Here is a 14,643-nt window from a genome sequence, read left to right as displayed (position 1 = left end):
AACGAATGTTAGGGTGAGAGATGGGACACAGCCTAAAGATGCATGGATCCATTATTTTTAACCAGCCGTGTGTCCGAATGCAGGTTTGAGCTGCAGGTCAGCAGGAACAGCGACGTGACCAGATCACTTTGTGGTAGATACAAGAGCTCCAGTCAGTCTTGAGCACTTTAGATGGTCTTATTTGACTTGTGTCTCTCTGTGTGACTCACAGCTGTCACCAGTCTTCATGATTAGAACAATAATAACCTGAGAATTAATGACTTGTTTTGCCTCGTCCCTGCTTCCACAGTTTTTAAATATCCCGAATGTGCCGTTGTCATAGTGACTGGGAAAGTGTCAGTCCTCACCTCAATGTGTTTTGGATGAATTTAAATATTTTATTGATGGATTTACTGTATTTCTGACATTCGTTCAGGACATGTATTTTATTTTCAAAACCTGCATGAATTAATTTCAGTATGTGTTTCGACATATCTGGGATTTTTTTGTATGACTTGCTGCATGATCAGCCCCTTATCGCTGCCACCCTCCATTGGAACAAAGTGGACATGAACATGTTTCCGTTTTGTATAACTCAGAGTTCGTAGGACCCACCAAACCGTCCGCATCGTAGAATCAAGTGGAACTCGCTCGAAAGTGAGTGAGGTTCGTCGCCCACACCCAGGTGAAAGTGTTGTTGAGCCAAAGTTCAAACTTGGGATCCACCCAGAATTGTTGTCCACCACGATAATTTGGAGGTGAATTTGTTGGATAAGCCCCAAAAGTGCTTCTGTGCTTTGCTGGAAAGTAGCACAAGGTCGATCTCACCACATGCAGCTCCTGTATTCCAGTAGCAGTTATTCAGCTGTGGCCTTTTGTTGGGTAAACAGTTCTGCATGGCCTGTTGGGAGTTCTTTTTTTAATCTGCAAACCTCACTCCGGGTGTTTGCACCTGGAGAGTCTTTCACTGTCCATAAAACTAGTCTGTGCAGCTCGAGCCCCACGTTGGACGCCATCTTGTGAACCCTACCCTTTTGGCCCTTGTGCAGGACCTAGTCAAGCATTCGTAGAAGGTGAGCCTGACTCAGACTACACTCTTTGTGGAAGGTTGGTGAGGAGACTTGCCGCGCTCTAACAGCCCCTTGTTCATCTGCATGTCGCTCCAACTTCCAACTGCTAATATACTTAAACTTGAGCAGCCCACTCTTGACGTGTGAAGTAAAGATTACAGTACTACAGTAAAAAGTATCAACTCCTACCTGACAGAAGTGTCCAGTTCTTTCACAATTCTTTGCGATGAGGAGAAAAGGGGTTTTGTGATGCTGATTTTACTCCGATCAGGTGATGCCAGGACATCACTCACACATGACAACTTTTATTCTCTGTGCGAATAGCAATCATTCATACCACATTTTGTAAAGATTTGTATATAATTCTTGATCTGGGGTAGGACACACTTCAACCAACATCAAGATAAAACCGAAAAAAACTGAACAAGGAGACAAGTTGTTCCTCTAGGAAGAGAAACACAGTGTTAAACATTCAGTGACATCATCCGTCTGCTGGAGCTCTTCCCGGCGCTGACACTGTGGGTCAAAAGAGATCAGAGTTAAACCTGGATTCTCGTGAGGGTCAGAAGACGAACGCCGACACTCACTTCTCTCTCGGAGGCCTTGACCAAAACTCTTGACCAGTCTGACCAGACTCCAGATCAAAACCAGTTTGACAACGAGTGAGATGGTCGCCTCAGTGACGGCAGCTGCCCACAGAGTATCAGCTGTGTCCTTGTGCCATTTATCCACAATCTGCAGCCACACATTCACATTAATGGTGGACCCACTCCTTCACATATTTGTCTATGTTCGACTGACCTCGCACATGACGTAAACAAAGAAGGCCGCCTGAGGAAGGTTCTGGACCATGAAGACCACAACCAGCAGCTTTGACTCTCTCAGAACCTGAAACCCATGACACAAATTTGGACGTGACGGTAAGTTGTGTGTACTTTTCTTCATGATGGTGTCTAAATTATTCCACATGGTGTGACCCTGTGTGGGTGTTCTGACTGTCATTATTCGTGTGACTCACTCCGACAGCTCCCACCCCAGCGGTCAGACAGGCCCAGAACACTCCCACTCCCAGGATGATGTGGTTCTTGGTCCTGTCGCTGGGGTCCGACGTGGTCAGCAGAATGCATAAGGACAACTGCAACGTTCAGAACAGCGACTTTCTGTGGTCTATTCACAGTGTCACAATCTTTGCGTCCACATTGCGAAGTGCTTTTACAGCCACTTCAACTGCGGATCCCACGCTGTCTTCCGGCCGCATTCTCACCTGAGCCTGCAGGTCAAAAGTCACCAGCGAGAAGCACCGGTTGAGCAGGAAGTACTGGTCCTGAAGAATCTTCAGCGCTCCACTGACTCGGAACGCCATCATGCCTGGCGTACGGATGAGCAGAGTGCTGCAGACCAGGTGGATGACGCCAAAAATCATGATGCTCACAAATCGTGCCTTTAAAAAAACAACAAATATTGTCATCATATTTTCGTGCATATTTGTAATAGCTCCATAATTACAAGGCTGATGGTCATCATACTCATGTCACTCATAAAGGACCTCCCTGGTTGCTCTCTCAGAAGGTCAAAGGTCATCTTGATTCTCAAATCGCATGAGTATGGTTGTAGGCCTGTACACACACACACACACACACACACGTACCTCGGTTTTCGAACGTCTCGGAATTCAAACAAATCGGAGTTCGAACAGAAATTTAGAGATTTTTTTGGCTTCTGATTTCGAACCAAAATCCAGAACTCGAACGCCCCCGAAAAAGCTGGAAAAACCATAACGTGCGCGGACCGATCAGCTGACCCACGACCTGCTTTGTTATTGTGTATAACGCAGCCTCTGTATGCAGACGTGTCCCGTTAGCTACATTTACTGACTGTTTTGTCTTCATATTGAGGTGTCAAACCTGTCCTGTCTCCACACTGGACCGTGGTAGAGTGTCACAGGGGAGGTGCTCGCTCTCCACACCTCCGAGGCTGGAGCGCTGGACCACTCCAGGGTTTGATGTCCTGTTGTGGGCTGGAGCTAAGTTACTTGGTTTATGACTTTGTCACAGCCAAACTGCACAGAACGGAACGGATTGTGGTCGCGAACCGTGGTGCGTGTGTGTGTGTGCGTGCGTGTGTGTGCATTTTGAAGATATCGTACAATGAACCTACCAGAAGGTCCGTCTTTCCCTGAGGTTTTAGCTCACAGTAGTTGACCACTGACCGAACCATCAGCACCAACACACTCAGCAAAAACTTGAGCAGCTCCTGCCTGTTGTCCTGCAGGATGCCTCGGACGATGTAATAGATGCAGAACACTGTGATAGAAAAAAAACCAGACCTATCTGCACACAGTACTTGCTATACTCAAACATTTTACAACAAATGCTGACTAAAGGTTTGTGAATGTGTGTTCCTATAGAAGAGTTTTTTGAGAGGTCGATTTACGATTGCAATTCCCTTAGCATGTTTGGATATTGACTGAAATGCTTTAAATGTATGAAAGCAGCTGTGTGTAGTTTCAGAATATTTGCTCTTGGCTTTTATTTCATCTTGACAGACAGGGGCAGTGGTGTTGGTTATTACCACCAACAGTGTAGCATGAAGTGTGACACTTACCTGGTGACTGTCAGCTTGACCAATGCAACATTAGGAGACTTCTGTCAGAACAACAATAAACTTGGAGCGTGGTAGGGATGGGCAATAACTGATGGTACACGATAGACCGCCATAAATTTCCCCGATGACAATTCTGCATGTCGATAAACACACGGCTCACTCGCTCCATTGGACCTGCATACGTGAATAAGACGAGATTGTGACGTGGTGCAGGAAACTTTTGAAGACGGCGCTGGTCGACTGAGTCTCTGTGTTTGTTTTATGAGATGGAGATATATTAGAAATCATGTGAAGAAATGACCATTGAGTCATATTCTAGTCTCCAACTCATGATACAAACTGTCAGTCCTTTGTCTCGTGTGATGAAAAACCTTTTCACAAATCTCTCTCCTAAAATGCTTGTTTTCCATTGCTCTATTGAAGATTTCACTCATACTTTGAGCGCTTTAGAATTTGTTGATGGTCCCTAACTGATGCTGGGTCGTAGCATTAGCGCTGCCTGTGAGAGTGTGTCCGCGATGAACCCTAATGGGGACGCGGAAGAGGACGCCGTCCCAGTACTGGAGCGGAGCTCCGTCCAACATCCAACTGTTTAAACCAGGGTGTTTGGCCAAGGCGCCAGCGCTGCAGGAGACCTGCATGTGTTGATGTGAACAAAGGCAGAGTACCGATGAGGACCACTCCATCTAATAAAATAAACAGGGATCCAGAGACTCAGAGTCAACCAGTGTCACTATCAAAGGTTCCCTGCATTAAAAATAAGGTTGAAACTACGATAGTGAACCAAAGTCCACCACACTCTCCACAACTCTCACACGCCGGTGTCGGCTCTCAAACGCTTCACAGCTGTAGTGCGCGCCGCGCCGTCGAAGTCTCATCATGTTCATTTATACAAGTCCAATGCAGCGAGTCCGTCGTGTGTTTATCGAATTTAACGTGAGATGCAGAATTGTGACGTCCACAGTCAATGTTAACTGTGTTAGTCGACATGAGATACAGATACTCAATTTAACCCCTAAATAAAGCTGGCAGAGCAGCCTGTCAGATACAACAGGGTTCTATGAGAGATATGAAACTTTGAATCTCTCATCTGGTTAGCTATTATATTTAAACAAAAACAGAAAAATGATGGTGGATACCAAGTCCACTAATGGGTTTCGTCATCGAGCAGTTTCCAGAGAGACTGTATGTCTGCAATGACAACATTTATTATGATGAACATTTCCTGAGTCTAGTCGATGAAAGGAGTCCACAATCGTAGCCGCTGCTGACCTTTATCATAAAGATAAGCAGCTCTTACAAGGGCTGCTACTGTTGACTAGTTGAACTCTATCATGAGAGTGACTGGAAAACACAAGTGCGACACTCACAAATTCCAACCAGTTGGATGAGAGACACAGCAAGGTTGTCCTCCTCTGAGATACCAGTGTCCAGCTGCTTGTTGATGCTTGCAATGGTGAGACCCAGCAGCACCAGCAGAGATGCAATGGTGAAGCAAAAGTAAAACTGGAGCCGACCCGAAAGCTCTGACCAGGACTTGATCTGGGAGAGTGATAGACTGTTTAACAGGGTTTGCATGAGCTGTTTGTTTATTACTTATCTGGTCTTCTCACCGGCCCACATGGTGTCGGGATTAGCTCTTGGTGTCTGGGTCTCAGGTTGGGAGAAGGAATCGCTGGACCCACGTCAGCCCGGTAACCAAGCAGTGGACTGGGAAAAGATCATTTAAATGATATTATTTCTTCCCGTTAAGATGTTTGGTCGACCAGTTGCTAATTTTATACAGTGAATTGAAGGAAGTTTCATTTAGTAACACATCAAAGACAGAAGTACCGGTAGGTTACCTGAGTCAAGCCTGCACCGAAACGAAACTCCGCAATTCCACAGTGCGTGCGTAAAGCCAGTGTTCGTCATGCAAAATGAAAGCCGGAAGACACGGAAATGTCCTCTTTTGTTTCAGAAAATCCAACTCATTGGTCCAGTGGAAGTCAGAACTCAATTTCATGTGTCATTTCAAAGTAACTGAATGCGTATTGAATGTGGATGTGTACATATTTACTATGATGTTTTGGAGAATCTCTTAGGTTGACCATGAGCACTGTGGAACTGCGGAGGTCCGTTTTGGTGCTGGTGAAGGCTTGTGGTTGAAATAACATGGTTAACCAACTAAGCCACACGTATTATTTCAGAAGGTCCATCAAACAACTAACCTTGTCTCGTCCATTTTGTCATGAGTTACACAAGGTTTTGGTCCTTGACAGTGACAGGCAAATGATCCCGAGGCTTTGGAGCTTGTGTGGCTCATCCTGATGCGGAGTGATTCGAACTATGGATTATAAAAATGTCAGCGTCACGTGATCGGTGATGTTGGAAACTTTGAACTTCATTGCTGCACTGTTTCGCTCTTCATTGGTTCAAAATGTTTCTAGGGTTTTCATTGGCTCATAGTCTGTCGGTGCACGTCTTTGGCTCATTGCATTCAGTTACTGTTATCGCTGAAATTTATCAGGATCATTTTTTTATGCATATCGCCCATCCCTAGAGTGTGGTCATGTTTTATGTAACAGCTACCAGTCGATGAAAGGATTCCACAATCGTAGCCGCTGCTGACTTTTGCCCTAAAGATAAGCGACTCTTGCAAGGGCTGCTACTGTGGAAGAGTGGACCTATATTCACACCTGATCAAAAGTGTAAGACCACAGGCTATAAAAGCCAAAATCTGCTCAAAATTCTCAGTTTCTGTCAGGCACTGTCATGTCCATCATGTCCTCCTGATGGCTGAAGTGAAGAAGCTTTCTCTTCTTAAATGTGGCTGGACCATTGCTGCTGAGGTTGGATACTGCAAGACATTTTTTGAAAGATCCTGAGCATTATGGAACAAAAGAAGTCAAGTGGTAGACCCAAAAAAATGACACCGGCGTTGAGTGGGAGGATCCGATCGGCTGTCCGTCAAAACACAGGGCGGTCCTCGACCCAAATTTGGGCTCTGACTGGTACCGACTGCTGCGCAATAACCACCAGACGGCATCTGCAGGAAAAGGGTTTCAAAAACCAAAAGCAAATTCAAAGACCATGTCTCCTTCAACGCCACAAAACCGCCTTCAGACTTTGCCAGGGAGCGCAAAATGGGACATTGAAAGGTGGAAATAAGTTTTATTCTCTGATGAGAAAGACCAGATGGCTTCCAACGTTACTGGCGTGACAAGGAGATCCCACCTGAGATGTTTCCTCAGGGGGTCCATCATGGTCATTCACTGGAGCTTCAGGTGGTGGAGGGACGTCAAACAGCGGCTGGTTATGTGCAACTGTTGCCACGGGCCCTCGACCCTGGGGTAACAGCCTGGTGTCTCAACAGGACAACGCTGCAGTTCACAATGTTCGCTTGACCAAGGACTTCTCCAGAGAGAATAACATCACTCTTTTGGACCATCCTGCATGTTGCTCTGACTTAAATCCTACAGAGAACATTTGGAGATGGATGGCAAGGGAAGTTCATGAAAATGGCCATCAGTCCCAGACAGTTGATGCCCTTCGTGAAGCCATCTTCACCACTTGAAGCAACAGCCTCATGGAAAAACTCTCACTGAGAAAACTCACTGAGAGTTTTTTTTTTGTTCTGGTTTGGAGAGTTTTTTTGTCATTTTTTTTTAGCGATCTTCTCAAAATTTTGTTTAGCCGACAAACAGACGATTTTAGATGACTTGTTGTTTTCAATAAATTACTTTTTCAAGTGCTTTTGCATATTGTATAAGATCCAAATGTGCAAAAGGCTGTTCTTGAGAGGTTGCGATGACTTCAGTCGTTCACCAGATGTGACCGCCACTGACCTTTTAACGCTTCGTACCTTTTTCGGCACGATTGTCCGGTAAGCCCTAGTGCTTCATAAGGCTTAACTTACCCATCACTAGTCCTCAATCTTACATTTTCGTGGGAAATTGTTTATTTTCTTCACTCAGCTCATCGTTCTTTTTGAGCTGTCACTTGACTGCTTCACTCTTTATTTTCAATCTTCAATTTTATTTATGTATTTATTTTTTTGTTAGTAGTTATCTGATATTTTTTTATTTTGGACGTATAGTTTTTGGAAACCGGAAGCCTCAGACCGAAATGTCGTTGCCATAATAGAGTGATATGTTTTGTGCAATGACAATAAAGAAAGTCTAAGTCTCAGTGCACTTCCACTTGTGACACTGCTGCCATCTAGCGGTGCGCCTCAGTACCACGTCTTTCCTTTTACTTTCGGTTTTTCCATTACTTTAGACGAACACTTCAACTTCTCGATGAAAGATTTCAGACAAATAAAGGGGAATCGAATCCAATTTTTTCCTCATCATAAAAAAATCGTATTTGAAAAGCCGGAGGAAAATAAATACATGTTTATATAAACAGAAAAATGATGGTGGATACAAAGTCCACTAATAGGTTTCGTCATCGAGCAGTTTCCAGAGAGACTGTATGACTGCAATGACAACATTTATTATGATGAACATTTCCTGAGTCTAGTCGATGAAAGGAGTCCACAATCGTAGCCGCTGCTGACCTTTATCATAAAGATAAGCAGCTCTTACAAGGGCTGCTACTGTTGACTAGTTTAACTCTATCATGAGAGTGACTGGAAAACACAAGTGCAACACTCACAAATTCCAACCAGTTGGATGAGAGACACAGCAAGGTTGTCCTCCTCTGAGATACCAGTGTCCAGCTGCTTGTTGATGTTGGAAGTGGTGAGACCCAGCAGCACCAGCAGAGACGCAATGGTGAAGCAAAAGTAAAACTGGAGCCGACCCGAAAGCTCTGACCAGGACTTGATCTGGGAGAGTGATAGACCGTTTAACAGGGTTTGCATGAGCCGTTTGTTTATTTTGTTTCAGAAAATCCAACTCATTGGTCCAGTGGAAGTCAGAACTCAATTTCACGCGCCTCAGTACCACGTCTTTCCTTTTACTTTCGGTTTTTCCATTATTTTAGACGAACACTTCAACTTCTCGATGAAAGATTTAAGACAAATAAAGGGGAATCTAAATCAATTATTTCCTCATCATAAAAAAATCGTATTTGAAAAGCCGGAGGAAAATAAATACATGTTTATACTACATCATTTCAAGGTTGAACGACTAAAAAGTTGGCTCAGTATTGTCCTCAACCTTCACTTATAATGTTACAAATGTCATATATTAAATCACTTCGAAAATACAAACGTCATGTTCTTATACTTTCCACTAGATCACCGTGAAATAGAAGTTAACCGTACACCTGCGTGTCATCGTGACTTGTTGAGTATTTAAACCCCTCTATTGTTCTATTGTTCCACAGGGCGCTGCTTTTATTCGATGGAGTCAAAGCTGCGGGCCAGATGAGGCTGAGCACACACTCAGGCACCTGATCATGGGTGAAACAGGGATGTGGCCGGTGAGTGTTTAGCTCAGTTTTTTAACAAGAGGAATTAAAAGGGGCCCAACAAAGGCAGCTTTTATGTGGAAACATGAATTATTTCTATGGCAACCGCTTCATTTCTGCGGGGTTCTACCAATTACCCATGTGTCGCACAGCCACTTCGACAAAATGGATCTTTGAAATTGCACGACACTTAAAAGCGTTGCTTGCTGTTGCTCACCGCTGGCAAGAAGACAAGCATTTCAATTTGTTTTGAAGCGGTTTTGTTGGGAATATTTGTCCAGTCCAAGCTTGAAAGAAGGCAGTTATTACAGTCACCATGGCGTCTTATTTTTAACCAGCCATGCGTCCGAGTGCAGGCCAGGTTTGGATCAACTGGGTTTGAGCAGGAGGGACCAGATCACCTTGTGGCGGATCCGAGAGCTTGAGCACTTTAGATGGTCTTATTTGACTTGTGCCTCTCTGTGCGACTCACAGCTGTCACCAGTCTTCATCATTAGAACAATAATAACCTGAGAAGTAATGACTTGTTTTGCCTCGTCCCTGCTTCCACAGTTTTTAAATATCCCGAATGTGCCGTTGTCATAGTGACTGGGAAAGGGTCAGTCCTCACCACAATGTGTTTTCGGGTTAATTTAAATATTTTATTGGCGGACTTACTCAATCTCTGAGTCAGTCATCGTCTGTATTTTATATTCAAAACTTGCTTCTAGAGAATTCATTTCTCGGGATGCTGCCGATCACCGGGATCACCGCCAATGAATTTGTCATGAAAATGATGAGACCTTGGAGAGAACAACAACAACAAACATGGAGGAATCCCTGAACAAAAGCAAACAAAAGCATCTGTTTGCTTTTGTTCAGGGATTCCTCCATGTTTGTTGTTGTTGTTCTCATCCTAGCTGCCACGTGTCTTGTGCATCAGTGGGATCAGTGGACCAGGAACTCCTGCTCTTACAAAGGTTCCAAAGGTGACTTATGAGGACCAGAGGAGATATTGCTGCAGAAGACGGGGAGGAAGAGAACTGAAAGGGTGCATGGGAGAAAAACGAAGAATAACAAATGCGAAAGAGGGAAAAGGGTGTGTGGTCAGGTCAGTGGGGAATCTTGAATAACAAGGCGCTTTGCTCTTCACTTCATAGCTTGTTGTTCTAGATGGTGGACGGATATTGGGCGCTTGTAGGTCCTGAATTCTTTTGAGCTCTTGAGTATAAGTCTGTCTTGAATGTTAAAGAGAGCGACTTGGTCAATAAGCAGCAGTTGGAATGGATGTCATCCTGGCGAGTCAGTTTAAGCAGCCACTTATTTGGACTGCTGCCATCAGTCGTCCGTCTTGACCCTTGAGTTGATGAAGATTGAAGAGCATTTTCAAGCCTCTGTAAAGCACAGAGCTGCACGAATAAACCTAAACTGCTCCATGATTTTGTGCTGCATAACATCCCGTAATCTTGGGTTTGAATGACACTTTGTTTACGCAAGCAGCCACTTGTTTAGTTGGACAGTTTTTGTTTGTTTTCTCCTCTTTTGTTCCCACTAACATCATCGTAGTGCCGCTCCCTCCCTCGGCTCTACGTGTTGACCAGCAGTGTAGCCGAGCTGATGTTGAGGTTTGAAGTATTCTCAGGAGAGATTGAAAAGGACGGCATGTTTGTATTTGTTCCCATTTCCTCCTTTTAGCTCCCAAATGGCCAAACAGTCAGACAGGCTGAGCGAAGGAAACGGGACAGAGAAACTCCCTTCGCTTACATAACGTGCCGTGAGATGCAGATTGAAACATCAGACCTGAGGATCTTGTGGACATTTCCCAAAACATCATCGCGAGTCAAGAGTGTGGAGTTCACTGACCAACGAAGGAAGACAGGGAGCAGTAGTCAGACGGAAATGTTCCTCCGCCCCGCTCCTCCCTCCTCCCCTCTGAGTGCAACAGGTCCGTCTGTGGCGCCGCAGGTCCCATTCTCACCGCTCATTCCAAGATAATCTGGAGCAATGATATTCCGGACAGCGGTGGAGCACGCCAAAAAACACCCTGGGGTGAGTTTGATGGATATTTTTAACCTTCAACTTGCGCCTACTTTTCATTCATTTTGTGCATAAAATATTCGCAAAATAATAGCACTGCAAACATTGACATTAAAAGAAAATTGAACCAAAAAAATACTGTGCTTACACGGTAAAATCCGGTGAAAACATAAGATAACATTTTTACTTGAGGCGTCTTGATGGCCACCTTTTCCTGGGGCACTTTCCAGACAGTGCTGGCACCGGACTTGCCAGACCTGAAGTGTTTTTCAGCTCATGGAACAGTCCGAAGTCTAATTCTGTCGAATTAATCTTATTAGCTGCGCGTGTTAACTCCAAGGCTGCGGCCCATTTGAAATGAAGCCCAAACACAGCCCTGCCATCCAAGCTGACAAAGTGTCATGGCGGCATAAAAAAACCACATTGGGGAGTCGTCCCTGCAGGGGACAGGATCATTTCAGTGTTTTCATGCAGCTCGACTGTCACACCACACCTCTTCCTGCTCATCATTCAACTCCCGGGAGATAAAGTCTGAAGCGGCGGGGAGGAAATCCCAGAGAGAGTCGGTGACGGGGGTTGATCATCCTGATGGAGGGACGCATGGAGAGGAAGGAGGAGAAACTGCAGGGAGACTTTATAAGACTGAATGATCAAATTAAAGCTGCTGACAAGAAGTTAGGATCTTAAAAATAGACCTCTTCTTTCTGTCTCTGATGGCGTGCAATGAGGTTTCACTCAAGCGCCTGTCACTTTAGATTCATTTGAACTTGTTTATTTCATTTTGTTTAAGTTGCCAGAAGTAGCAAAAGAATGAAATCCTTCCATTAGAAGAAGCGTTGTAGTGATCATGTGATCAGATATTAACTAAAAACATCACTACTCTTGTTCAACACTGTACTTGCAATTTTTTTCCCTCCTTCTACTGCATTTTTCCTACCGAAATTGAGTACAGTGGTACCTCGGTTCTCGACCACAGTCCGTTCCAGACGGCCGTTCGAGAAGCGATTTGTTCGAAATCTGAATCGATTTTTCCCATTACAATGAATGGAAAAAGAACTAATGCGTTCCAAGCCTTAAAATAGTCTTTTGTAGGAGTGAATGTAGAGTGTCTGCTGCAGGTGCGCTGTTCCTCTATGTGTGTGGCCGCTGCATGTGGGAGGGGTTGCCGAGTGAGTGACGTCTCTCCAGAAGGGAAGAGGTGCCCGGTGCGTGTCCAGCTCTGAATGTGCGCTTCTGTGCAGTTTGGCTGTGACAAAGTCATAAACCAAGTCACGCTCTGCCCCAGACTCGCCTCATCCCTGTCCCAGCTCCAGCCCACAACAGGACATCAAACTCTGCACCTCCCCTGTGACACTCTACCAGGGTCCAGTGCGGAGACAGGAAAGGTTTTACACCTCAATATGAAGAAAAAACAGTCAGTAAATGTAGCTAACGGGACACGTCTGCATACACAGGCTGCGTTATACACAATGACAAAGCACGTCATGGGTCAGCTGATCGGTCCGCGCGCGTTATGTTGCTTCTGGCTTTTTTCGGGGGCGTTCCAGTTCTGGATTTTCGTTCGAAATCCACAGCAAAAAAATCTTGAAATTTTTGTTCAAATTCCGAGACGTTCGAAAACCGAGGCACCACTGTATTGAGTTTCTCTTTTAAAGCCTGTTGACGTCGCTGACAGCGGTCATAATCGTCACGATGTTTGCTTCTTTTGCTTTGATTTTCCTCAAAATTGAAATGTCACGTCTCCCTCCAGCTCATCCCCCAGTTCTTCTTCATCTGTCTGGGAATGGGCGGAGCCACTTTGTATCTGATCCGACTGGCCAAAGGACCCCACGTTACGTAAGAGCCCAACATTTCACCCTCAAATAACACTAATATTTTAACTGTAACAGACTTTGAGATATATATTTATATTACAATAAAAATATTTTGTATATATATATATATATATATATATATATATAGCTAAATTTTTGAGCTTTTGAATGAGGAAGGAGGTACATGTATTTATATTTTCCCGTACTGAGGTTGCTCCAAGAGCGCTGCACCTTCTCTGTGCCATTGAAGTGGAAGAGCAAAACCAGACATCCTGCTACTCTGGAGTGGCTTGATGTCGGTGCCGTGGTTCCCGACAGATGAAGCCAACAAGACCCCTCCTGCACACTTTCATCCCTCTTGTAAGATGTGGTCGCACCTTGAAACTAATGAGATAAGTTGCATTGATGAAGCAGCTGCGAGGACGTGTGGAACAACACGGCTCCTCTTCCTGCTCTCCTGCCTCACCACCCGCTGATGGGCTTGTTGATCTGCACTTCTAACAACAACAGGATGGAAGGAGAGCTCATATGACTGTCTCCTTTTCATCACTGTTCTGTAGTGAGGCTTGTTAACTCGCCCTGGAAAAGATAACAAACTGGGCACAAATCTCTTCTGACTGAACAGCAGTGAAGACACCTGAACTTCCAGATCACCAGCCACCTTCTGTATTCCTCTCTTTCTCCTCCAGCTGGAACAAGTCCAGCAACCCTGAGCCATGGAATAAACTTGACCCGACATACCAGTACAAGGTAGTGGAAGTAACTCCTGAGATGAGCCACTGTAAAAATGACTCACCAGCATCTTCCTGCTCCCGCAGCTTGTCTCCATCAGCACTGACTACAAGAACCTAAAGAAGGAAGGGCCAGACTTCTGAAGTGACCAGCTTGGATTCTTGCTGAAACATAACAAGTATTTATACATCCTCACTTGTATGCAACAAATACACAATGATGTCTGAAACGGGAGTCTTGTGTCCTTCGTGTGTTTTGCTTTTTCACTCAACAGAGAATAGAAGATCTGTGTTCCTTAAAAATCTCAGCAGCTTTCATGATACGATCTCTTTCCACCGACTGAAAACACTTGTCACTCAACAGGACATGTGGCTCATTGTCCTCCATCACGACTGAAGTCTATAGTCCCACACACAAAGAATCACTGACACCTTTCTACCGCACTATGTCTCCGTGTCAACCTTCAACATGGAAAATGGGATTTTGTTTCGATGTAGGAGGAATATTCCACCCTGTTATTTTTGGATTCTTCATAATTCTCTGACGCATGAATGTAAAATAACAGACTAGTCGCACATTCAACTGATGTCCTCTCCCTGAAGGATTTTAAAACCCGCCCGCCAGGAGGTCATGGGAAAGTGCTATGAACTTATAGGAGAGGAGTTGTTTTATTGTCTAGCATCTCTGTGGACGTGTGTTGCTGCTTGTTTGTTTATCTTGACCTTTCAGCTGGACACATTTCCTTCTCGCTCATTGGGAGAAATAGAACTGAGATAGATTATTTTGTTCAGAAAATAAGACCTAAAATATGAAGCATTTTTGGTGCGGGGAATGAGGGTCAGAGGAAGCTCTTAGTTGCTGGGAAATAAAGGGTGAGAAGGAGAATCTGTGCAAGGAGGAACAGCATGTTTTCAATGGCCAGTTAAGGCAGATTATCTCCATACATTGTGGTTGGATTCTGTCATTTGTTACGTCTGTAATACATTGTTTGTGGCACCACCATCGCTCCTTCATTCTTCCATCAATTTCGC

General features: G+C 44.6%; 2 protein-coding genes across 6 annotated transcripts; one reads left to right on the top strand and one right to left on the bottom strand.

Annotated features, from left to right (window-relative positions):
• Positions 1–1,366: 1,366 nt before the first annotated feature.
• On the bottom strand, positions 1,367–8,433 carry LOC128750223 (uncharacterized). Of its 5 annotated transcripts, none has more exons than XM_053850619.1 (10): positions 8,292–8,433; positions 5,864–6,681; positions 5,267–5,363; positions 5,024–5,195; positions 3,207–3,352; positions 2,314–2,490; positions 2,068–2,184; positions 1,851–1,937; positions 1,637–1,784; positions 1,367–1,565 (listed from the first exon to the last, which is right to left on the bottom strand). In XM_053850619.1, exons 2-10 carry the CDS (start codon positions 5,956–5,958, stop codon positions 1,531–1,533), a joined length of 1,074 nt encoding a protein of 357 aa, XP_053706594.1. In that variant the 5' UTR covers positions 5,959–6,681; positions 8,292–8,433; the 3' UTR covers positions 1,367–1,530. The 5 variants fall into 5 exon arrangements, with proteins under 5 accessions (XP_053706594.1, XP_053706599.1, XP_053706596.1 ...); XM_053850624.1 differs by having other exon boundaries at positions 5,864–5,979; positions 8,292–8,427; XM_053850621.1 differs by having other exon boundaries at positions 5,864–6,492; positions 8,292–8,421.
• Positions 8,434–10,794: 2,361 nt separating this feature from the next.
• Positions 10,795–13,790, top strand: LOC128749295 (NADH dehydrogenase [ubiquinone] 1 alpha subcomplex subunit 4-like 2). The gene is made up of 4 exons (XM_053848734.1): positions 10,795–11,078; positions 12,817–12,902; positions 13,570–13,630; positions 13,699–13,790. Exons 1-4 carry the CDS (start codon positions 11,034–11,036, stop codon positions 13,753–13,755), a joined length of 249 nt encoding a protein of 82 aa, XP_053704709.1. The 5' UTR covers positions 10,795–11,033; the 3' UTR covers positions 13,756–13,790.
• The last annotated feature ends 853 nt before the right edge of the window (positions 13,791–14,643 follow it).

This window comes from Synchiropus splendidus, chromosome 18 (genome assembly GCF_027744825.2).
Source record: "Synchiropus splendidus isolate RoL2022-P1 chromosome 18, RoL_Sspl_1.0, whole genome shotgun sequence".
Lineage (NCBI taxonomy): Eukaryota > Metazoa > Chordata > Actinopteri > Syngnathiformes > Callionymidae > Synchiropus > Synchiropus splendidus.
Note: the sequence above shows the minus strand (reverse complement) of the source record. Positions and strands in the feature narration are given on the sequence as shown.